General features: G+C 40.6%; 1 protein-coding gene, 1 long non-coding RNA gene and 1 pseudogene across 7 annotated transcripts in view; 2 read left to right on the forward strand and 1 right to left on the reverse strand.

Moving 5' to 3' along the window:
• Positions 363–1,939, forward strand: Gm9419 (predicted gene 9419; annotated as a pseudogene).
• Positions 2,247–24,204, reverse strand: part of Clca3a1 (chloride channel accessory 3A1) — a 31,301-nt gene continuing 9,343 nt past the window's right edge. Inside the window, exons 8-14 of one of the 6 annotated variants that reach the window (NM_009899.4) lie at positions 22,235–22,412; positions 20,971–21,071; positions 19,940–20,164; positions 19,334–19,598; positions 10,433–10,600; positions 9,487–9,726; positions 2,247–3,525 (exon numbers count right to left, since the gene is read on the reverse strand). In NM_009899.4, the coding sequence (NP_034029.2) occupies positions 3,182–3,525; positions 9,487–9,726; positions 10,433–10,600; positions 19,334–19,598; positions 19,940–20,164; positions 20,971–21,071; positions 22,235–22,412 (1,521 nt within the window). In that variant the 3' untranslated portion in view covers positions 2,247–3,181. Of the gene's footprint in view, positions 3,526–7,454; positions 7,620–9,486; positions 9,727–10,432; positions 10,601–19,333; positions 19,599–19,939; positions 20,165–20,970; positions 21,072–22,234; positions 22,413–24,204 lie in introns of those variants that run through there. The other 5 variants (XR_003954276.1, XM_011240004.1, XM_006500965.4 and 2 more) reach the window with 5 other exon arrangements.
• On the forward strand, positions 20,133–22,660 carry Gm34866. Its single transcript, XR_001784022.2, has 2 exons — positions 20,133–20,794; positions 21,910–22,660. It is a non-coding gene; the product is annotated as a predicted gene, 34866 (long non-coding RNA).

Consider the following 24,204-nt stretch of genomic DNA (forward strand, 5'->3'; position numbering starts at 1 on the left):
TCATTGGGAGAGAGGCCCCTTGGTCATGCAAAATTTATATGCCCAGTACAGGGGATCGCCAGGGCCAAGAAGTGGGAGTGAGTGGGGAGGGGAGCAGAGCGGGGGAAGATATATGCGGACTTTCTGGATAGCATTTGAAATGTAAATGAAGAAAATATCTAATAAAAAAAACTTGACACAGTTTTTTTTTCAGTGATTAATGTGGTCCTATACAGATACTATTTTTATATTAACTAATCTTTGGCTCACTAACATGAAGTCTACTTGGTAATATTGGTTTTCATGTTTTTTTAAAATTTGTTTTCTTGATTTTTCTGATTTCATAGTGCTTCTTCCTTTTAGATATTTAAAAAGTTCTTGAGAGAACTGAGCGGCACAGGCTGCCCCTGCTACCTCTCGGTGATTGCCTCCCAGGCCTATGCAGTTGGGCTTGGGCTCCTTTGCCGAGCCACCATGTCGCAGAGTGGGGAGGAGAACCTGCAGGGCTCCTGGGTAGAACTGCACTTCAGCAATTCCAATGGGAGCAGCGTTCCAGCCTCCATCTCTATTTATAATGGCGACATGGAAAAAATACTGTTGGATGCCCAGCATGAATCTGGACGAAGTAGCTCCAAGAGTTCTCACTGTGACAGCCCACCTTGCTCCCAGACATCACAAGATACCAACAGAGCTGAAAGAGACACACCCACAGCTATGGCGAGAAAAACAGCACTTTGTCTGAGGAAGATTATATTGAGAGAAGAAGAGAAGTTGAAAGTATCTTGAAGAAAAACTCAGATTGAATATGGGGTTGGTCAAGTCGGCCAGAAAATATTCACCCCCAAGGAGTTCCTTTTTAAACACCCGAAGTGCACATCTACTCTCATCATGAGAAACACAAGCATTATGAAGAAAGGGGGAATTTTCTCAGCAGACTTTCTGAAGGTTTTCCTTCCATTTCAGTTACTGTCTCATCTGCTGGCCATTGGCTTGGGGACCTACATTGGAAGGCGTCTGACAACTTCCATTGGCACCTTCTGATGAAGATTTGGATCTGAGTTCTGTTCACACAGTGAAGGATTCATGTCTGAGCTGTGACAGCTAGTTGAAAAGCTAGCATGGTCCTTGGGTGTTTGCACTATGTGTGTTAATTTGTTCTGTAAATGCGGTGTTCCTGATTTAGTGAGACAGAATAGACTCTTGTCATGACCTATAATTATACCTATGGCATCAATTAATAAGCATGTCAGACTGATGCCTAATGTAGCATTTACTAGTAAATTTCTTTGAATATTAGATATAAATAGTATAAATAATTTTAATATAGTAGCAATGGTGTATTTAAAACTGATCTGTAATCATAGTCCAGTTAAGACACTTTACACTTCAAAAGAACAAGTAAGTGATATTAAAATCATTAAAGGGTTTTCCCCAAAGGAATATTGTGGCCTTATAATCCTATTACATAGCAGAAAATTAAAGGGTGCGTGCGGGTTATCTGTAAAGGCCTCTGACTTTGTGAATTGAGTAGCAAGTAGAAGCTAAGGTTACCCACGAACCCCACTTTGCAGTTCCCCCTCTGCCTGCTTTGCTGGATGAGGATTCTAGCCTAGCTGTCCACCATTACCTTGGGTGGTCAGTTTTGTTGCAGGCACCTTTATCACTCTGCTGAATTCTACTGTTTGTATTTAAATCTTATGTGCTCTGAAAATCAGCTGTCTACTTTAAAAGACTGGAGATGAAAAACAAAATCTTTGCCAAATCCACTGGAGAATACTATATTTGCATATCCATTAATCATTATCCAAAGCTGCTTAAATCGGGCGTCCTCCCAGTCTTCTCTTTCCTATAGCATGGTTTTAAAGCCTGCCTCCTTGACGTGCTGTATATATCCTGTTGTATTTGTTTCACTGTCCCACACTTAATTCAGGTGTGCTAAAATAAAAGTGACATTTTAACAACAACAAAAAAAAGTTCTTGAAATCTTGACTATAAAGAAAGGCTTTCCTCCAATAAAACTTTCTTTCTCAGGAAGATCCTACCATAGCAACACTATCAGCCTCATTTTAAGAATAGATTATACATTCTGTTGAGGTAATAAAAAACAAACAGATAAAGAAATAAATAAGTAAATAAAAATGTTTGAAATTTTATGTTTTAAGGTTAATATTATAGAGTACACATATATTTAAGTTCTCACATACCCATGATATTGTGGGGGCATTGTGGAAGTGATTGGGGCCATTTGTTTTTTTTTTTTTTTCTTTGAAAGTAAAAAAAACATTAATTATTTACCAAACATTTATTGAATGTCTACTACATATCAAGTTTTTCTCTAGATCCAAGAGCTACAAAGTGAAAAAAAAAATCTCAATTCTAACTGTACGTCTTGCTGATGCTCTTAAGATCAAATGATGGTCCCAGGACAGAACCAGACTCAGTGTGATGCCTGCAATTCATAGGTAAAGACATTCTTGCTAATCACTTTGTGTACTGATAAAACACCTTCAGCCAATGACAAAAGACATTTGACTTTATGACCTCTTTTGACCATTTTTCTCTACAAATTACTTTTGAAGATATAGATGAAATTCTTTTAAAGATTTATTTATTAATTTTTATGTGTATGAGTACACTGTTGCTGTCTTCAGACACACAAGAAGAGGGCATCAGATCCCATTACAGATGGTTATGAGCTACCATGTGGTTGCTGGGAATTGAACTCAGGACCTCTGGAAGAGCAGTCAGTGCTCTTAACCACTGAGCCATCTCTTCAGCCCTACAAATTACTTTCATAGTCCCTCTTGATTTCAGTTGTATAAGCAGGAAGCATTCTTTATTAATTGTCTTACAAATAATTCAACTATAAAATTGTTTGCTATTAAATATGAATAATTCCCTTTAATCGACTTGTACAAATTTTTTATTTTCATATACAAAGTGAACTTGCATCACACTGTGAAAAGAGAATGGATATCTTATTTCCATAGTAAATGGAACAATTAAGAAATTGAATGAGGAACTGTTAATCTTGATCTACATATAGCAAAAGAATGTTGTTAGTAACTCGGGATTTTCAACTTTGAATATGAACTTCTATATTACAATTGTTGACAGGCAGCCTTTGAGTGTGTAGTAAAGTCATTCTAAAGCAACACTTAGCAAATATGTACAGGATTGCATTTTAGTGCCATTCTATCTTCTAGTTTAAAATAGAGTTAAAAATCACAGTTAACCCCCAAATTGTCATAGAGATTGCAGAAATATCATCACCCAGTGCAGAGATACTATCTTCTAGAGAAGTAAGCTTGACAGCCTGTGCGATGTTGGAGACCTCAGAGGTGAGACTGGCTTCATTGTCTGCCTGGATTGCAATGTAGAGCTGGATGCCATTTGCTATTTTAAAAGTTTCTGGTTTGAATTTAAATGTTTCTTTTGAGCCAGCTTCTTTAGGTATCAGACTGGAAGCATTCACTAAAGTAGCATTGTTAAAATCTTCTTGGAGATCCAGAGGATGCTGGCTCATTCTGATGATGTATCTATGTGCTAAAAGAGAGAGAGAGATGTTCATTAATATTCCAAAGATGGTCTCTGCCTCTGCCCTGCACCTGTGTGGAAGCTCTGAGTGGTGCATGACAGCTTTAGACTGAGAGCCCAGATATCATTTGTGTCTGGTTATCCCATCTCACTGATTTTACAAACAAGTATAGGAGCAATTATTGACAAACAAATGTCCAGTTTTCAAAATCACAGAAAAGCTTAATTCAGTATCATATATGTATGTGGTCCTTTGAATAGGCTTAACCCTTGGGAAATGGCACTATTAGGAGGTGTGGCCTTGTTGGAATAGGTGTGGCCTTGTTGAAGGAAGTGTGTCACTGTAGGGGGTAAGCTTTGTGAGCCTCCTCCTAGCTTCCTGAGAGATTCAGTCTTCTCCTGTTTGCCTTCAGAACAAGATGTAGAACTCTCAGGACCTTTAGTGCCATGTCTGCCTGGATGCTGTCATGCTCCTGTCTTGATGATCATGGACTGAACCTCTGAACCTGTAATCCAGTCCCAATTAAATGTTCTTCATAAGGGTTGCTTTGGTCATGGTGTCTCTTTACAACAACGAGATCCTAATTAAGAGAGAAGTTGGTACCAAGAGTGGGGTATTGCTCTGATAGGCCTGACCATACCTTTGTTTGGAGGAATGTGGATTTTGGAACTTTGGAAAGCAGTGGCATGCTTTAAGTGGGGCTTAATGGGCCATTCTAGTCGATGCATGGAGGACTGAGGTGCTGAGGGTTACTTGAACTGTGGGAAGTGTTTTCTGAGAGCACAAAGAAGCTATGTTCCAGAGATAGACATCTCATTGGCAGTTGGACTTGTGAGAGTCACCCAGGTGGTACTGGTTTTGAAGGCATGAAAGGGTCATGAAAAGCAGCTGAGGTTTGGCACTGTGAGAGGCCAGGAAAGGCCATTGGTGAAGGTGCAGCCTCAGTTGCATTTGACAGCCTAGGACTGATAGGGTCATGCAAAGAAGTTGAAGCTTGGCACCATTAAAGGGAACCTATGAAAGGCTATTAGTGAAGCCTAATTCCAGAGGATATTGGAGATGCCACCAAGATCACCAAGAACAGCAGCAGCATTGAAGTGGAGTCACCCAGAGCCTAGAGTGCTACAGAAGGCAGAGCTGAAGCAGTAACACGAGCCCTTTGGAGGATCCCAGAAGATCACTGGATTCCAGAGACTAGAATAAGAAGATGTAAAGTTGAAGTTGCCTTGGAGTCTGTCTTAGTCAGGATTTCTATTCCTGCACAAGCATCATGACCAAGAAGCAAGTTGGGGAGGAAAGGGTTTATTTGGCTTACATTTCCATACTGCTGTTGATCACCAAAGGATGCAGGACTGGATCTCAAGCAGGTCAGAAAGCAGGAGCTGATGCAGAGGCCATGGAGGGATGTTCTTTACTGGCTTGCTTAGCCTGCTCTCTTATAAAACCCAAGACTACCAGCCCAGAGATGGTCCCACCCACAAGGGGCCTTTCCCCCTTGATCACGAATTGAGAAAATGCCTTACAGTTGGATCTCATGGAGGCATTTCCTCAACTGAAGCTCCTTTCTCTGTGATAACTCCAGCTGTGTCAAGTTGACACAAAACTAGCCAGTACAATTGACCCCTTGTCAACTTGACACACAAAAACATCACTAGTAAGCCTCAACCCTTACAATCTTATTCATCCCCAAGATCTAAATAACTTTAAAAGTCCCACAGCCTTTACATATTCTTAAAATTTCAATCTCTTTAAAATATCCATCTTTTTTAAAATCCAAAGTCTTTTTACAATTAAAAGTCTCTTAACTGTGGGCTCCACTAAAACAGTTTCTTCCTTCAAGAGGGAAAATATCAGGGCACAGTCACAATCAAAAGCAAAAGTCAATCTCCAACTGTCCAATGTCTGGGATCCAACTCACGATCTTCTGGGCTCCTCCAAGGGCTTGGGTCACTTCTCCAGCCATGCCCTTTGTAGCACACGCATCATCCTCTAGGCTCCAGATGCCTGTACCCCACTGCTGCTGCTGCTCTTGGTGGTCATCTCATGGCACTGGCATCTCCAAAACACTGTATGACCCCTTCAGTCCTGGGCCTTCAATTGCAACTGAGGCTGCACCTTCACGAATGGCCTTCCATGGCCTCTCACAGTGCCAAGCCTCAGCTGCTCTGCTCAACTCCTTCATGCCTTCAAAACCAGTACCACCTGGGTGACCCTTACACATTACCAAGTCCAGCCACAGCACAAGGTACAACTTTGGCTATATCTGGAACACAGCCACTGTGCTTTCAGAAAACACTTCCCAGAAGATGTCACCTCAATGATGCTGGTCTCTTCTTAATCACCGCTAATTTCTTAGCTCCAGCTAACCAGCATCAATAGTCCCAATAATGCAAAGTTTTTGCTTTGGTAGTTCTGGTATCTTGTTAATCACAGCTGATTCTTCAGCCCCAGCTAACCAGAACTACAGAATCTTCACAATCAAGAACAGCAATGGCCCTGAAAAGAGTCTTTAATTTTCCCTCTGAAATTTCACAAACCAGACCTCCATCTTCTGCGGTGTTCTCAACATTATCTTCCAAGCTCCTACACGGCATCCGACAGAGCTCTTAACAACGGATGGATCTTCAAGCCCAAAGTTCCAAAGTCCTTCCACAGTCCTCCCCAAAACATGGTCAGCTTGTCACAGGAATACCCCACTCCTGGTACCAATTTGTCTTAGTCAGGATTTCTATTCCTGCACAAGCATCATGACCAAGAAGCAAGTTGGGGAGGAAAGGGTTTATTTGGCTTACATTTCCATACTGCTGTTGATCACCAAAGGATGCAGGACTGGAACTCAAGCAGGTCAGAAAGCAGGAGCTGATGCAGAGGCCATGGAGGGATGTTCTTTACTGGCTTGCTTAGCCTGCTCTCTTATAAAACCCAAGACTACCAGCCCAGAGATGGTCCCACCCACAAGGGGCCTTTCCCCCTTGATCACGAATTGAGAAAATGCCTTACAGTTGGATCTCATGGAGGCATTTCCTCAACTGAAGCTCCTTTCTCTGTGATAACTCCAGCTGTGTCAAGTTGACACAAAACTAGCCAGTACAGAGTCTCCAAAAAACTAGGGATGCTGAGTCCACAGGACACCTGCTGAGAAAAGCTGCTCTCAGGGTGTGGAACCAGCCCAAGAGAAAGAATTGTGTTGCAGTCCACAAAGATGAAAGGAGTTGGAGATCTGAAGAGCGCTGTGACATCAGACATGGAGATGCAGAGTTTGGAGTTTGCTCAGCTGGCTTTCGGTCTTGCTTTGCTTCAGTGTCTCCCCACTATGAGATTTTGGAATGGTAATCTATATCCTGTGATGTTGGAAGTATGTGATCTTCTTTTTGATTTTGATTTTATTAGAGATTACAGTTAAGAGATTGTAAGAATCCCAGAAGAGGTTCCTTGAATTTTGGACTTTTAACATTGTTGAGACACTATAGACTTTGTGGACTTTTGAAGTTGGACAAAATACATTTTGCATTATGCTATGGCTAGGTACAGCCCCGCAGAATCATATGTTTGAACAAGCCAATGGGGCCAGTGAGTGGAATGTGGTCATTTGAATATGCTTGGGCATGGGACATGGCACTATTAGGAGGTATGACCCTGTTGGAATAGGTGTGACCTTGTCAGAGGAAGTGTGTCACTGTAGGAGTTGGCTTTGTGGTCCTATGCCTTTGTGATGGAGAGAGTCTCTCATGGTTGCCTTTGGATCAAGATGTAGAACTCTTGGCTCCTCCAGTGCCATGTCTGCCTAGATGCTGCCATGCTTCCCATCATGATCATGGACTGAACCTCAGAAGCTGTAAGCCAGCCCCAATTAAATATTGTCCTTTACAATAGTTGCTGTGGTCATAGTGTCTCTTCACAGCAATGGAACCCTAAGTAAGATGATACGTGACCTGCCTTCCACCCAGAAGCCAGTTTTTTATTTAGAAAAAACAGTGGAATTCAGTTTTATATTAGAACAGGGAACACATAATATTCATGTTCAGTAAAGACCATAAGTGTCCTCTGTGACTTTTTATCAAGTTCAGGGAAGGAGCAATGTGGGAGCACTCAGAGACAGGACCTGGGAGGACGACAGATAAGGAGGAGTCAAAGGTCACAGAAGTAGGATGAACACTACGTAAACATTTGCTGAGGAGCTAGTCTGACCTTCACTAGCTCTTAATTCTATGCTACTGTGCTTTTTTAGAGTTTATTTTAATACTTTTTTTTTTATTACGTGTGTGGGTGTTTTGCCTGCCTGCATGTTTGAGCACCATGTGCATGTTTGGTGTAAAGGACCAGAAGAGAGTCCCTTGAAGATGGAGTAACAGAAGATTGTGAGATGCCTTGTGGGTGCTGGAAATTGAACCTGGCTCCTCTGGAAGAACAACCAGCTCTTGCCTGGGGAGCCATTTGTTGAGTCATCGCTATTATTCTTTAATGTGTCTCATCTCCAGTTTCAGTGTGTGTACATGAGGGCCGGAGACTGAATTTGCTGATCTTACTCCTTTGGTCTCCAAGATGAAGGACACGGTCTTAAAAAAATCTTTGTCTTGAATTTTAAGAATGTGGTATGGTTTCCTATTTTAAAAGTTTCTGGCTTGAATTAAAACATTTGCAACTAGAACTAGCTGTTCCAGGTGTTATTCCTGGGCAGTGGCAACCCTCCCTCAGGTGTCTGTCTCTGCTCCTCAACCCAGTCTGTGGTTAGAGATATGCCCCACCTTGCCCGGGTTTTCTGGGGTACAGGAGCAAGCACTCTTCTTTACCAGGCCACTTTTCTAGAGGCTCCCCAAGGTTCAGTTTTTAAATTTTTTAAAACATACTTAGTTTTTCTAACCCACTCTTGGAATGCTCACTGTTCCGGTGGTGAGAATTATAAATGATAAATGCATAAAAGTGTTTAGCTGTACTAATAAGTAGTAAGTTGTGGTTAATAGCTGTCTGAAATGCTTTTTTAAAAAAAGTATTATTTTATCAGGAAAGGAAAGGAGGAGGCTTATATGAGTGTTGACTCACAGGCTGATACTGATGTTAGTAATCTACCTCAGTCATTGATATTGATAAGAAAATATCTTCTTGTATCTTTACATGTGAAAGGAAAACATCTAATGTCCTTTTGGTGTGGGTGTGGACATTTTTTTTTTTTTTTTTACAAATTTGTTTATTTGTTACCTATATGTGGTGCTCAGAATTGAACTGAGGGCCTGTGCATGCCAGGCGAGCACTGGACTCCATCCTATCCACATGGGTTTGTTTTTTAACGTTTTCAGGAAATGTGAAAATGTTTTAGATGTGCGGTGAGAAGCTTTGCCTTTTGAGTCACTCTGCACCTCTGCCCAGGGCCTGGCTAAAGCCTCTGCTTGTGCTTACAACTCAGTTCACCTGATGATTAAGCTGTGTCCCCCTTGCTGCTGTCCTCCACAGAATCCTTGTAATCTATGTAGGTGGATCTATCTGTCTGTCATCTATCTATCTCATTCATCTATCCTAAAGTATCTGGGTGCTTGTGTGTCCTTTTGGTTAACTGTTCTGAGAGTAGAGGTTGTCCCTTAAAACTTGATTGTATTTGAAAACTCAACAATCGCTGAATAGAATTTCCCAAGTGTAGAAATACTTAGAAAATTGTACATTACAACGAATGTAGCAGAAATCTGCTAGTGTTTGTTTTAAAGTAATTTCAAGGTTGTGCAGACAGGGAGCAGAGGTCAGGGACAGGACATTAATATTAGAGATGGTTTGAGAATTTTAAATTAAAATGACAGGAATAACTTTGTCCTATTTCAGCTTTTCTGAAGTTCAGCTTTTACATATAAAAATAAATGAATAATGGCCTATAGAAGACATTCCATAAATATTATTTATAAGTGAGACATTGAAGAAGCTTTGGAAAAATGAAAGATAAAGGGGTGTCTTTCATTACATTTTAAATTCGCCATCAGACTCACCTCTTCCATTGTCGAGAACCTTGCCAGGGGCCGTCCATGTAAGGTGAATATAATCACCTATAAACTCAGCCTCCAGGTCTGTGACTTTACTTGGTGGGAACACACGAGCGTGGTCGCCATCAGGGGGCGCTCCAGACACAGTAAACGACCCTCCAGAGGTTACTCTGTTGAAGTCTTCCACTGTAGCTTCTATGGCTTCTTCTTGGACATCTGGTCTGGGTGGATTCAGTACAATTTTACCTATAAAAAAACACCCCCAGGCATTTGTGACTCTCATCTTGTCTGTTTGTTATCTCGTGCTGACCTACATCTGCTCAGGGCTTAGGTAAATTGACAGCAGACACTGAAAAGTGGAAGAAAGGATTGGATAGAAGGCTCAGTGGTTAAGAACGGTGGCTGTCCTTCCAGAGGACCTGGGTTCAGTACCCAGCACCAACATGGCAGCTCACACCTGTCTGTCCCTTCACTTCTCGGGGATCTGACACCTTCAGATATACATATAGACAAATCACCAATGCACATAAAGATAAATGTTAAAATAATAAGGGGGAGAAAGCTGGCTTAACTATCATTTTGAAATGTGATAAGTTAAAACTAATTTTTGACCCTGTTTTCCCTATCACCTTCTCATGAGATCCGTGGCGACAATACTCGTATTTCACTCAGCTTTACAACTTACCACAGGGTTTGTTCCACAAGGTCAGGAAATGTATTTTTCAGTGGAAATAAAACAAACTGAGGAAGATTGTAACAAATTATGTGGAAATGTCATTTATGCTGGGCCCATTGACATGAATATTGTTTTAAATCACAAGGCTGACTCCATAATTATATAGTTGGGTGGGTGTGACTCTCTATTCAGTGTTTGCTCTATCTATGTATCTATGTATCTATCTGTCTGTCTATCTATCTGCAGGTAAGCCATATCTGTTTTAATACTACTTACCATTTTCCACATAGCCAGGTATATATAAAGACTTGTTCTTCTGTCTTAAGCTCAGTCTGGTTTTGTTTCTTTGTGCCTGGACACGCACTTTTAGGCTGTATCTACCATTTCCATGATAATCTGTAAAGTATCTTGTGTAGATGCCATCATTTTTAACAGTATCAGCACCTTTATAATGAAGCACAGTGATTAGTCACATAGTAAGTTAAAATGAAAATTGATGCTGTTTGTTCGCATTGATGATAAGAGTGTGTCAGAGAGTATACAGCACAGTTAAACACTAGGTCACACTGTTCTGATACAAAGCCTTGCTTGACTGTGTAGTAATGCTGTTTTTAGAAAATATAACTTCCGAGCAGCACCTGGATAGCTAGGGTGCTCAGTCGTCTGACTATCGCCAGCTACCCACAACACCCACCAAGCGATCTTAAGACTTCTGGTGAGTGGAACACAGCATCTGCTCCAATCCAATCGTGCGGGACCTAAGACTGCATTAGTTAGGAAAGCAGAAAACCCGGTCTGAGTAGGGGCACAAGCCCCCTTCGGTCCGAGCAGCACTGGGGTAGCTCGGGCGCAGAGTCGGCTGACTACCGCCAGATACCCACAACACCAGCCACGCGATCTTAAGAATTCTGAGGATTGGGATCTGCCTGGCGCGGGAGCGCTTTGCCTGAGCATGGACAGCAGACATCTCGGTTCCAGGACCCCGCCGAGTGTATCCTGCACAGAGAGCTGGCCATTTTCCCGGCCAGAGGATAGGGATCTGCCCGGCGCGGGAGCATTTTGCCTGAGCATCGGCAGCAGATATCTTGGTTCTGGGATCCCGCTGAGTGTATCCTGCACAGGCAGGTGACCATTTTCCCGGCCAGAGGATAGGGACCTGCCCGGCGCAGGAGCGCTTTGCCTGAGCATTGGTAGCAGACATCTTAGTTCCGGGACCCTGCCGAGTATACCCTGCACAGACATCTTGGTTCCAGGACCCCGCTGAGTGTATCCTGCACAGCTCCAGAGAATACCAGATGGCGAAAGGCAAACGTAAGAATCCTACTAACAGAAATCAAGACCACTCACCATCATCAGAACGCAACACTCCCACCCCATCTAGTCCTGGGCACCCCAACACAACCGAAAAGCTAGACCCGGATTTAAAAGCATATCTCATGATGATGGTAGAGGACATCAAGAAGGACTTTAATAACTCACTTAAAGAAATACAGGAGAACACTGCTAAAGAGTTACAAGTCCTTAAAGAAAAACAGGAAAACACAACCAAACAGGTAGAAGTCCTTATAGAAAAACAGGAAACACATCCAAACAGGTGATGGAAATGAACAAAACCATACTAGACATAAAAAGGGAAGTAGGCACAATAAAGAAAACCCAAAGTGAGGCAACGCTGGAGATAGAAACCCTAGGAAAGAAATCTGGAACCATAGATGTGAGCATCAGCAACAGAATACAAGAGATGGAAGAGAGAATCTCAGGTGCAGAAGATTCCATAGAGAACATTGGCACAACAATCAAAGAAAATACAAAATGCAGAAGGATCCTAACTCAAAACATCCAGGAAATACAGGACACAATGAGAAGACCAAACCTACGGATAATAGGAGTTGATGAGAACGAAGATTTTCAACTTAAAGGGCCAGCAAATATATTCAACAAAATTATAGAAGAAAACTTCCCAAACCTAAAGAAAGAAATGCCCATGAACATACAGGAAGCCTACAGAACTCCAAATAGACTGGACCAGAAAAGAAATTCCTCCCAACACATAATAATCAGAACAACAAATGCACTAAATAAAGATAGAATATTAAAAGCTGTAAGGGAGAAAGGTCAAGTAACATATAAAGGCAAGCCTATCAGAATTACACCAGACTTTTCACCAGAGACGATGAAAGCCAGAAGAGCCTGGACAGATGTTATACAGACACTAAGAGAACACAAATGCCAGCCCAGGCTACTATACCCAGCCAAACTCTCAATTATCACTGATGGAGAAACCAAAGTATTACACGACAAAACAAAATTTACACATTATCTTTCCACGAATCCAGCCCTTCAAAGGATAATAACAGAAAAAAACCGAAAAAACCAAAAAAACAATACAAGGACGGAAATCACGCCCTAGAAAAAGCAAGAAAGTAATCCCTCAACAAACCAAAAAGAAGACAGCCACAAGAACAGAATGCCAACTCTAACGACAAAAATAAAAGGAAGCAACATTTACTTTTCCTTAATATCTCTTAATATCAATGGACTCAATTCCCCAATAAAAAGACATAGACTAACAGACTGGCTACACAAACAGGACCCAACATTCTGCTGCTTACAAGAAACCCATCTCAGGGAAAAAGACAGACAATACCTCAGAGTGAAAGGCTGGAAAACAATTTTCCAAGCAAATGGTCTGAAGAAACAAGCTGGAGTAGCCATTCTAATATCGAATAAAATTGACTTCCAACCCAAAGTCATCAAAAAAGACAAGGAGGGACACTTCATATTCATCAAAGGTAAAATCCTCCAAGAGGAACTCTCAATCCTGAATATCTATGCTCCAAATACAAGGGCAGCCACATTCATTAAAGACACATTAGTAAAGCTCAAAACACACATTGCACCTCACACAATAATAGTGGGAGACTTCAACACACCACTTTCATCAATGGACAGATCGTGGAAACAGAAACTAAACAGGGACACAGTGAACCTAACAGAACTTATGAAACAAATGGAATTAACAGATATCTACAGAACATTTTATCCTAAAACAAAAGGATTTACCTTCTTCTCAGCACCTCACGGGACCTTCTCCAAAACTGACCATATAATTGGTCACAAAACAGGCCTCAACAGATACAAAAATATTGAAATTGTCCCATGCATCCTATCAGACCACCATGGACTAAGGCTGATCTTCAATAACAACATAAATAATGGAAAGCCAAAATTCACGTGGAAACTGAACAACACTCTTCTCAATGATACCTTGGTCAAAGAAGGAATAAAGAAAGAAATTAAAGACTTTTTAGAATTTAATGAAAATGAAGCTACAACATACCCAAACCTATGGGACACAATGAAAGCATTTCTAAGAGAAAAACTCATAGCTCTGAGTGCCTCCATAAAGAAACTAGAGAGAGCACACACTAGCAGCTTGACAACACATCTAAAAGCTCTAGAAAAAAAGGAAGAAAATTCACCCAGGAGAAGTAGACGGCAGGAAATAATCAAACTCAGGGGTGAAATCAACCAAGTGGAAAGAAGACGAACTATTCAAAGAATTAACCAAACAAGAGTTGGTTCTTTGAGAAAATCAACAAGATAGATAAACCCTTAGCTAGACTCACTAGAGGGCACAGGGACAGCATCCTAATTAACAAAATCAGAAATGAAAAGGGAGACATAACAACAGATCCTGAAGAAATCCAAAACACCATCAGATCCTTCTACAAAAGGCTATAATCAACAAAGCTGGAAAACCTGGACGAAATTGACAAATTTCTAGACAGATACCAGGTACCAAAGTTAAACCAGGATCAAGTTAACAATCCAAACAGTCCCATATTCCCTAAAGAAATAGAAGCAGTCATTAATAGTCTCCCAACCAAAAAAAAGCCCAGGACCAGATGGGTTTAGTGCAGAGTTCTATCAGACCTTCAAAGAAGATCTAATTCCAGTTCTGCACAAACTATTCCACAAAATAGAAATAGAAGGTACTCTACCCAAATCATTCTATGAAGCCACAATTACTCTGATACCTAAACCACAGAAAGATCCCAAAAAGATAGAGAACTTCAGACCAATTTCTCTTATGAATATCGATGCAAAAATACTCAATAAAATTCTCGCTAACCGAATTCAAGAACACATTAAAGCAATCATCCATCCTGACCAAGTATATTTTATTCCAGGGATGCAAGGATGGTTTAATATACAGAAATCCATCAACGTAATCCAGTATATAAACAAACTCAAAGACAAAAACCACATGATCATCTCGTTAGATGCAGAAAAAGCATTCGACAAGATCCAACACCCATTCATGATAAGTCTTGCAAAGATCAGGAATTCAAGGCCCATACCTAAACATGATAAAAGCAATCTACAGCAAAACAGTAGCCAACATCAAAGTAAATGGTGAGAAGCTGGAAGCAATCCCACTAAAATCAGGGACTAGACAAGGCTGTCCACTCTCTCCATACCTATTCAACATTGTTCTTGAAGTCCTAGCCAGAGCAATTCGACAACAAAAGGAGATCAAGGGGATACAAATTGGAAAAGAGGAAGTCAAAATATCACTTTTTGCAGATGATATGATAGTATATATCAGTTACCCTAAAACTTCCACCAGAGAACTCGTAAAACTGATAAACAGCTTCTGTGAAGTAGCAGGATATAAAATTAATTCAAACAAGTCAATGGCCTTTCTCTACACAAAGAATAAACAGGCTGAGAAAGAAATTAGGGAAAAAACACCCTTCTCAATAGTCACAAATAATATAAAATATCTTGTCGTGACTCTAACAAAGGAAGTGAAAGATCTGTATGATAAAAACCTCAAGTCTCTGAAGAAAGAAATTAAAGAAGATCTCAGAAGATGGAAAGATCTCCCATGCTCATGGATTGGCAGGATCAACATTGTAAAAATGGCTATCTTGCCAAAAGCAATCTACAGATTCAATGCAATCCCCATCAAAATTCCAACTCAATTCTTCAATGAATTAGAAAGAGCAATCTGCAAATTCATCTGGAATAACAAAAAACCTAGGATAGCAAAAACTCTTCTCAAGGATAAAAGAACCTCTGGTGGAATCACCATGCCGGACCTAAAGCTTTACTACAGAGCAATTGTGATAAAAACTGCATGGTACTGGTATAGTGACAGACAAGTAGACCAATGGAATAGAATTGAAGACCCAGAAATGAACCCACACACCTATGGCCATTTGATCTTCGACAAGGGAGCTAAAACCATCCAGTGGAAGAAAGACAGCATTTTCAACAAATGGTGCTGGCACAACTGGTTGTTATCCTATAGATGAATGCGAATTGATCCATTTCTATCTCCTTGTACTAAGGTCAAATCTAAGTGGATCAAGGAACTTCACATAAAACCAGAGACACTGAAACTTATAGAGGAGAAAGTGGGGAAAAGCCTCGAAGATATGGGCATAGGGGAAAAATTCCTGAATAGAACAGCAATAGCTTGTGCTGTAAGATCAAGAATCGACAAATGGGACCTCATGAAATTGCAAAGCTTCTGCAAGGCAAAAGATACTGTCAATAAGACAAAAAGGCCACCAACAGATTGGGAAAGGATCTTTACCTGTCCTAAATCAGATAGGGGACTAATGTCCAATATATATAAAGAACTGAAGAGGGTGGACTCCAGAAAATCAAATAACCCCATTAAAAAATGGGGCTCAGAATTGAACAAAGAATTCTCACCCGAGGAATACCGAATGGCAGAGAAGCACCTGAAAAAATGTTCAACATCCTTAATCATTAGGGAAATGCAAATCAAAACAACCCTGAGATTCCACCTCACACCAGTCAGAATGGCTAAGATCAAAAATTCAGGTGACAGCAGATGCTGGCGAGGATGTGGAGAAAGAGAAACACTCCTCCACTGTTGGTGGGATTGCAAGCTTGCACAACCACTCTGGAAATCAGTCTGGCGGTTCCTTAGAAAATTGGACATAGTACTACCGGAGGATCCAGCAATACCTCTTCTGGGCATATATCTAGAAGATGTCCCAACCAGTATGAAGGACACATACACCACTATGTTCATAGCAGCCTTATTTATAATAGCCAGAAGCTGAAAAGAACCCAGATGCCCCTCAACAGAGGAATGGATACAGAAAATGTGGTACATTTACACAATGGAGTACTACTCAGCTATTAAAAAGAATGAATTTATGAAATTCCTAGGCAAATGAATGGACCTGGAGGGCATCATACTGAGCGAGGTAACCCAATCAAAAAGGAACTCACACAATATGTACTCACTGATAAGTGGATAATAGCCCAAAACTTAGTATACCCAAGATATAAGATACAATTTGCCAAATGCATGAAACTCTAGAAGAATGAAGACCAAAGTGTGGACACTGTGCCCTTTCTTAGAATTGGAAACAAAACACCCATGGAAGGAGTTACAGAGACAAAGTTTGGAGCTGCGACAAAAGGATGGACCATCTAGAGACTGCCTTACCTAGGGATCCACCCCATAATCAGCTTCCAAATGCTGACACCACTGCATACACTAGAAAGATTTTGCTGAAAGGACCCAGATATAGCTGTCTCTTGTGAGACTAGGCAGGGGCCTAGCAAACACATAAGTAGATGCTCACAGTCAGCTATTGGATGGATCATAGGGCCCCCAGTGGAGGAGCTAGAGAAAGTATCCAAAGAGCTAAAGAGATCTGCAACCCTGTAGGTGCAACAACATTATGAACTAACCAGTACTCCGGAGCTCTTGACTCTAGCTACATATGTATCAAAAGATGGCCTAGTCGGCCATCACTGGAAAGAGAGGCCCATCAGACACAAACTTTATATGCCCCAGTACAGGGGAACACCAGGGCCAAAAAAATGAGAATGGGTGGGTAGGGAAGTGGGGGGGAGGGTATGGGGGACTTTTGGGATAGCATTGGAAATGTCATTGAGGAAATACATAATAAATTAAAAAAAAGAGCTAAAAAAAAGAAAATATAACTTGTAGTAGATATTTAGTTAACATTAGCAGTTATTTTTATTCCACAATAGAAAGGTGTCCAAAAGCACTCAGAACAGACAAGACATTTAGCATAGAAGCAAGATCTAAAACCAATGTAAAAAAATATTAGCCAACTTTTGTGTGACGACAGTATTATATAACCAATGAAGCTCATCTGATATGAGATTATTACTGATTAAAAAGTCAATGAACATGCTGAGAAAGAAACCGGGAAAACCATACTATTTATAACACCTTAAAAATTATCCAGGAGTAACCTTTATTGAGGACGTGAAAGACCTCTTCAGTGAAAACCGTAAACCATAGAGGAGGGACATGGAAAAGGTTTCCGTGCTTACGTCAGCAGGACTAGCACTGTGAAAATGGACTCACAGCCCAGAGCCATCTGCAGATTCAACAATCCCCCAAAAAGTTTAGTGACATTCTTCACAGGGATAGAATTAAAAGTACAATCCATATGGGAACACAAAAGCCCCAGAACAGCCAAATCATCTCCGAATAAAGGGAACAAAGCTGGTGGTGGTATTACTAGGTCTGTGAGGTATACTAGAGAACCACAGTAACAAAGTAGCGCGGTGCTGCTAGAACCACAGTAACAAAGTAGTGCGGTGCTGCTAGAACCACAGTAACAAAGTAGTGCGGTGCTGCTAGAACCACAGTAACAAAGTAGCTCAGGGCTGCTAGAACCTCAGTAACGATGTAGTGCGGTGCTGCTAGAACCACAGTAACAAAGTAGCTCAGGGCTGCTAGAACCACAGTAACGATGTAGTACGGTGCTGCTAGAACCACAGTAACAAAGTAGTGCGGTGCTGCTAGAACCACAGTAACAAAGTAGTGCGGTGCTGCTAGAACCACAGTAACAAAGTAGTGCGGTGCTGCTAGAACCACAGTAACAAAGTAGTGCGGTGCTGCTAGAACCACAGTAACAAAGTAGTGCGGTGCTGCTAGAACCACAGTAACAAAGTAGTGCGGTGCTGCTAGAACCACAGTAACAAAGTAGTGCGGTGCTGCTAGAACCACAGTAACAAAGTAGCTCAGTGCTGCTAGAACCACAGTAACAATGTAGTGCGGTGCTGCTAGAACCACAGTAACAAAGTAGCTCAGTGCTGCTAGAACCACAGTAACAATGTAGTGCGGTGCTGCTAGAACCACAGTAACAAAGTAGTGCGGTGCTGCTAGAACCACAGTAACAAAGTAGCTCAGTGCTGCTAGAACCACAGTAACAAAGTAGCTCAGTGCTGCTAGAACCACAGTAACAAAGTAGCTCAGTGCTGCTAGAACCACAGTAACAAAGTAGCTCAGTGCTGCTAGAACCACAGTAACAAAGTAGCTCAGTGCTGCTAGAACCACAGTAACAAAGTAGCTCAGTGCTGCTAGAACCACAGTAACAAAGTAGCTCAGTGCTGCTAGAACCACAGTAACAAAGTAGTGCAGTGTTGCCAAAGGGCATACCTGTATACCTGTGGAATGGATACAGGACCTAGCATTAAACCCACACGTTTTCTCTCATGTGTAGCTATTGAAATTTATATAGATAAATAAAATTATATTTGAAGGTAAAATGAAGGATATTGGTGGGAGGAGACAGACAGAGGGAGAGGGTGGGGGAGAGAGAGAGAGAGGAAGAGACAGAGAGAAAGAGTAAGAGACAGAGAGAGAGAGAGAGAGAGAGAGAGAGAGAGAGAGAGAGAGAGAGAGAGAGAGAGGAAGAAATAGGAGAAGAAGAAGAAGAAGAAGAAGAAGAAGAGAGAGGGGGAGGAAGAGAGAGAGGGGGAGGTACCAAAGGGTGAGTGTGATTAAATCTGTAATATTCTCATATGGAAAGCCTATAAATATATATGTTGAATACTAAAGAAGAAGCTTACCAGAACAAAGAAAATATATTTAGACCCCCAAAACCATATGCAAACTCCTAATATTAGCGAAAAGGAAAAACTATCTCAAGTTCCATGGGAAGTATGAAACTGATAAACAAATTTAACCAAAATACTTGTGCTTTTGTCTGGGCTTGCTTTGTCAAGATAAGCAAGTAAGAAGTTTTAAAGACAGTATTACTCAAATAGGTTTATAACTATTTAAAAAATGTTGACTACCAAGTTATAGGATCCTATAGGAGAATTTCAATTCATGGAATTGATACAGGCTCCCAATACCTGCCCCATTGTCCCAGAGCTCCAAGGTGACTTGATGTCCATGTTCAGCTTCTATGAGGGCTGTGACATTGGCTCCCAGAACAGGCAAAAATCCTTGGCTGACCCGTGCGTACACAATCATCCGGCTAGGGTACTGGGCTGTGCTCTGACTCATGTGAGCAGTAGCCAGGAGTGGTTCCATGGTGGGACTTCTTGCTCGAGTGGTCACTGTCATTGTAATCAACTGAGACTTGGTACCCGTGATGCTGTAAGTCCAAGTACCTGTCTGAAAAAATTCTCTTTAAGAACTTTGCTAAGGATTTCTTGCTACTTGGAAAAATAAAATTGAAAAACGTGGGGTGCTGAATATGGAACTCATGCCTTACGCATGGTAAACAACTGTCCTACTAAGAGTAGAGACCTACATTGCTAACCTCAATACTGATTTTAATGGGTGATTGTTAAAAACTAATAGATAATATAGATTTGAACACTTAGATATTCAACTTAATTTTTAGTGAAAACTATTCTTTCATTGATCTTAATACTGATAATGTAACATGTCATTATTTTATTTTTACAGCACAAGTATGGATTAATAAAACATGGTGAAAAGAATAGACTTACCTCTGCAGTGCCCGGTATTTGAAGTCTAGCAGACCGGATGTTTAGTTTATCATCTTGGAAATCTGAGGTTGTATATTTTTTTCCTTTTGGATCTTGAAGAATGATTTCTGGCTTTTTTACCATCCAGGTGATAACAAAGAACGTGTCGTTGCCGACGGTACTGTCCAGAGGTACTGTACCGTTTATCCATGCCCCTGCTCTGACATCGAAGGCTTTGCTCTCCAACTGTAACAGAAAGAAAAAGCAAACACATAAAACATATTTGTTATCTTAAGTAGTGGAATTTTCTAATTTAGGCAGTTCAAAGTAATTTAAAAATCATATATAAGATTTAGTTGCAATGATGATTTAAAACATTCTTCAAACCACAGTCCACCAATCTCTCTCCCTCCCTCCCTCTCTCTCTTGCTCTCTCTCCCCCCCTCTTTCTCTCTCTCTCCCCTCCCGTGCATGTACTGACACACTCCTCACCTAAAAATGAGATGTGTAAATCTTTACTGTGGGATTGAATGGTACTTTGCAACTGAGCCAACACTTTGGTCTTGTATCTGAGTAACCATGGAGACAGAAGCTTGTGTTTAGTGCGATGAAAAGAGAGTGGATGAAGAGGGAATGAAAGTGGCAGGGACTGAACAATTTAAGATGCTGTCATGTGAAGAAGCTGAGAAAGAGGAACGAAGTGAACTTGAAGGTCATGGAAGAGACAAAAAGTAATGTTAACACAGGGAATTGTTGAACAGCTTTTCATATCTCTCTCTCTCTCTCTCTCTCTCTCTCTCTCTCTCTCTCTCTCACACACACAGAAAACACACAGACACCCCATGTAAAACTAAGGAACGAATGCCAGAGGAAAAGGTAACCACATTTTGTATGACTTCTAAAAGAAAATACACTGATGGTGTTTTTCATAATGGAATTAATTTTTTGGCAAAAGAATGATTTATTAGAGAAAGAAGAGGTAATAAGAAACATAATAGGAATTTACTGCAAAGGTGAGGGAATATTTTAAAGTATTCTCTCCATGTACTGACCTGCAGAGCCTGCTGGGAGACGCTGCCACTTGTAGATGAAATTCTACTGAAAGCATCGATAAGGCTGTTTAGGTCTTTGTTGGCATAGAAACGAAGCCCTCCTGAAGGGGAGTTTTAAATGGGAAAATCAAATGTGCTATCAGAGATTTAGTTTAAAGTCCATTTGATGTGTCTTTTATTATTAAATAACTATATTTGTGTGCCTGCAGGTAAGTCAGTGGACAGCTTGTTGAAGTTGCTTCTCTCTTTCCGCCATGTTAGTTCAGGAGTTGAACTCAGGCTGTGAACCTTCACTCACTGAGCTGAATCACCAGCCTCGAGTTAACATTTCTGTTTAAACTCCACAGAAGATGAGTTTCTAAACCATGGACATTCAGAGTATCTCTGAACTTACTATAAACCTATATTAATCAAAAAATCTTATTCAGAATAGGTAGGTTAAAGAGAAGTGGAAAATGTAAGCATAAGGGAAATTTCATTATTTTATGTCAATCAGCAGAGGTAAGTGTGATAGTGAAATTGGGCCAGTACCCAGTGGTTCTATAGAAGGTGAGACTGAAGATTGCTTCAGAGGATGCCAATGTATAACAGAATAGTCATGGGCAAAATGCAGAGATTAAATGATGGCAGTGAAAGAAGATTTTTGGGTATGAAGATATGGGAAAGACTAGATAACAAAGGACAGGAGTTAGACAAATGACTGCCAGAAATGTACCAACCAGTGCATGCTAACTAAAGTAATGCATTTCAGAAAGGCCAACTGGAAGATCCTGGAAGTAACCTAGGCAGGGTGTGAGTGCTGGGTCAGGGTGTGATGGGAAAACCTGTTAGGGAGAGAAGATACTCGGATCTCCTGAGGTGGTGGGAGCAGAGTGGGCTGGCGGGGAGGCCTGATCCGGTGACCAGGGTTTTAATTGAGAAAATCATTTGTGTCTCCAGGTTTTCACCTCCTCACCTATCATGAGACGTCTAAATCTTTACTGCGGGATTGAATGGTACTTTGGTATTGAGCTGACACTTTCTACTTGTATTTGCGTAACCATGGAGACAGAGCGTCTGTTTAGTGCAATGAAGAAAAAGTGGGTGAAGGATGAATGAAAGCAGCAGGCACCGAATAATTTAAGATGGGGACATGCGAAGAAGCAGAGAAAGGAAAGAACTGAACTTGAAGGTCAAAGAAGAGAGAAAAATTAACTTTAAACAGGGAAGTCTTGAAAAGCTTCCCACTTGGTGAACATCTGTTCAAACTGTTCCGAAGTTGTACCTGTCATGTCCGACAGAGTCTCCAGTTCTCGGGCAGCCGAAGGCCCCAGAGCGATGGTGTGGATGATGGCACCGCTGCGAGAGACGGCCTCAAAGCAGGAACGTATTCCATTATCTTCCCCATCTGTCAGCAATACGATCTCAGAACCGGAAGTGCTCTGGTCACTGGAGGTAATTGCCTGTGAAAAGCAGGGTGCTAATTACATGCTGTCACTGCTGATAAACTTAAGAATGCACATCTTTTTAATATTCTCTTTCTTAGCTGACTTGATGATACACGGAAATGGGCAAGCATTAGACTTCTCAGCATTTTTAATCCTCCAGAGATAGACATGTTGGCTACTCAGTAGAGGACGAACAAATCTCCAATAACGATTTCTGGCATACAGTAGCTACCAAATGAATAAAAATTATGTATGAATGTAAATAGTTGAATGTAAATAGTTGTTATTATCTCCCCACAAAACACTTGATGAAGATTCAAGACTTTCAGATAGTTGTAGATTCCTTCCGACTCAATAGCATTTGCAAAGTCATGACCACAGTTGGACTAGCAAGATTCAATTATTTGATATGTGACTTTTCGTGTATTTTATTTAGTTATTATTAAAGAATTTTATGATTTACCCAAAACAAAACAACTTTGACTTATCATGAAGGAAGAAGTTGATATACTTTGTTATAATTGGTTTGCATATTTTTCTGGCTTCCACCAAGAATATTAGTTAAGGGTCTTTGTTTTAGGTACCTTGAGAAGAAATTATGTTTTCTAATTTATGTTTAGTCTTTCCTGAGATTTTCCCAAACACTCACACACACACACACACACACACACACACACACACACACACACACACACCCCTCTTTCAGACTGTTAGTGTAATGATCGTTTATAGACTGTAGAGATAAGGTTCTCAATCTTAGATTTGGCAATTGTCTTATAATGGATAAATCTCACTATTCCATATTTCAGCTTCATTTTGGGCAGAATGGCTTTACTAATGTTACTTAACTCCTAAAAGTAAAAGAATACAAGATCACACATCCACGGTACTTAGCACAGTCAGTAATATACTGTATGGCCAACATATAGCTACTTTATAATTATTGTGAGAGTAATACATTTAGGTCTTGATATGATTTCATTAAGTGAAAGCTGGTTATTTTATTCATGCTTTAGAACTGAATAGATGTATGACAATTACTTTCAAAATAGCAAATCTTTGTGAACATTTACTTATATAATTGCTATAGTTAAATGTGGTAAACCCTATTTATAACCATGTCATCTGAGTTCAGGAAAGAGATTTTCAATATTTTTAATATTCTCTTTCTTAGCTGACTTGATGATACACGGAAATGGGCAAGCATTAGACTTCTCAGCATTTTTAATCCTCCAGAGATAGACATGTTGGCTACTCAGTAGAGGACGAACAAATCTCCAATAACGATTTCTGGCATACAGTAGCTACCAAATGAATAAAAATTATTCTTACTTTCACAAGATCCTTTAGATAATATACAGTAGAGTGAGCACCTCCGGTTTTAAAAACCCATCTGATTTTTGACCTGGGTGCCATGAAGCAAGCTAAGGGATAGTGTGAATCAAAGGTCTGCATAGGGTAGTAGTGATGACTTCCACACAGGCAGGATGAGGAACGGAAATAGTCTCCCATTTTGCTGGCTCAAAACATGACCACAAATACTAAAGTGGAGGCTGACTTGGGGTGGGAGAGAATCAGACAGATACTGTAACCTCTGAGTACAGTGCTCAAAAGGAAGTCTGCGTTTTCTTGTTCACCATCATGATTTCATTTTGTGTGCACCTGTGTTTGTTGCTTGTTGCTTGTGGAGCTGCCTCCAATTTAAATTAGTGTGCTATGACTTTTATCTGAACTACACAGTTGTTACAAACTTCTTTCTACCCGTTCTGTGGCATCTTCTTCTATTCATACAAATTCTATCTATTAA

This window comes from Mus musculus, chromosome 3 (assembly GCF_000001635.26).
Source record: "Mus musculus strain C57BL/6J chromosome 3, GRCm38.p6 C57BL/6J".
Lineage (NCBI taxonomy): Eukaryota > Metazoa > Chordata > Mammalia > Rodentia > Muridae > Mus > Mus musculus.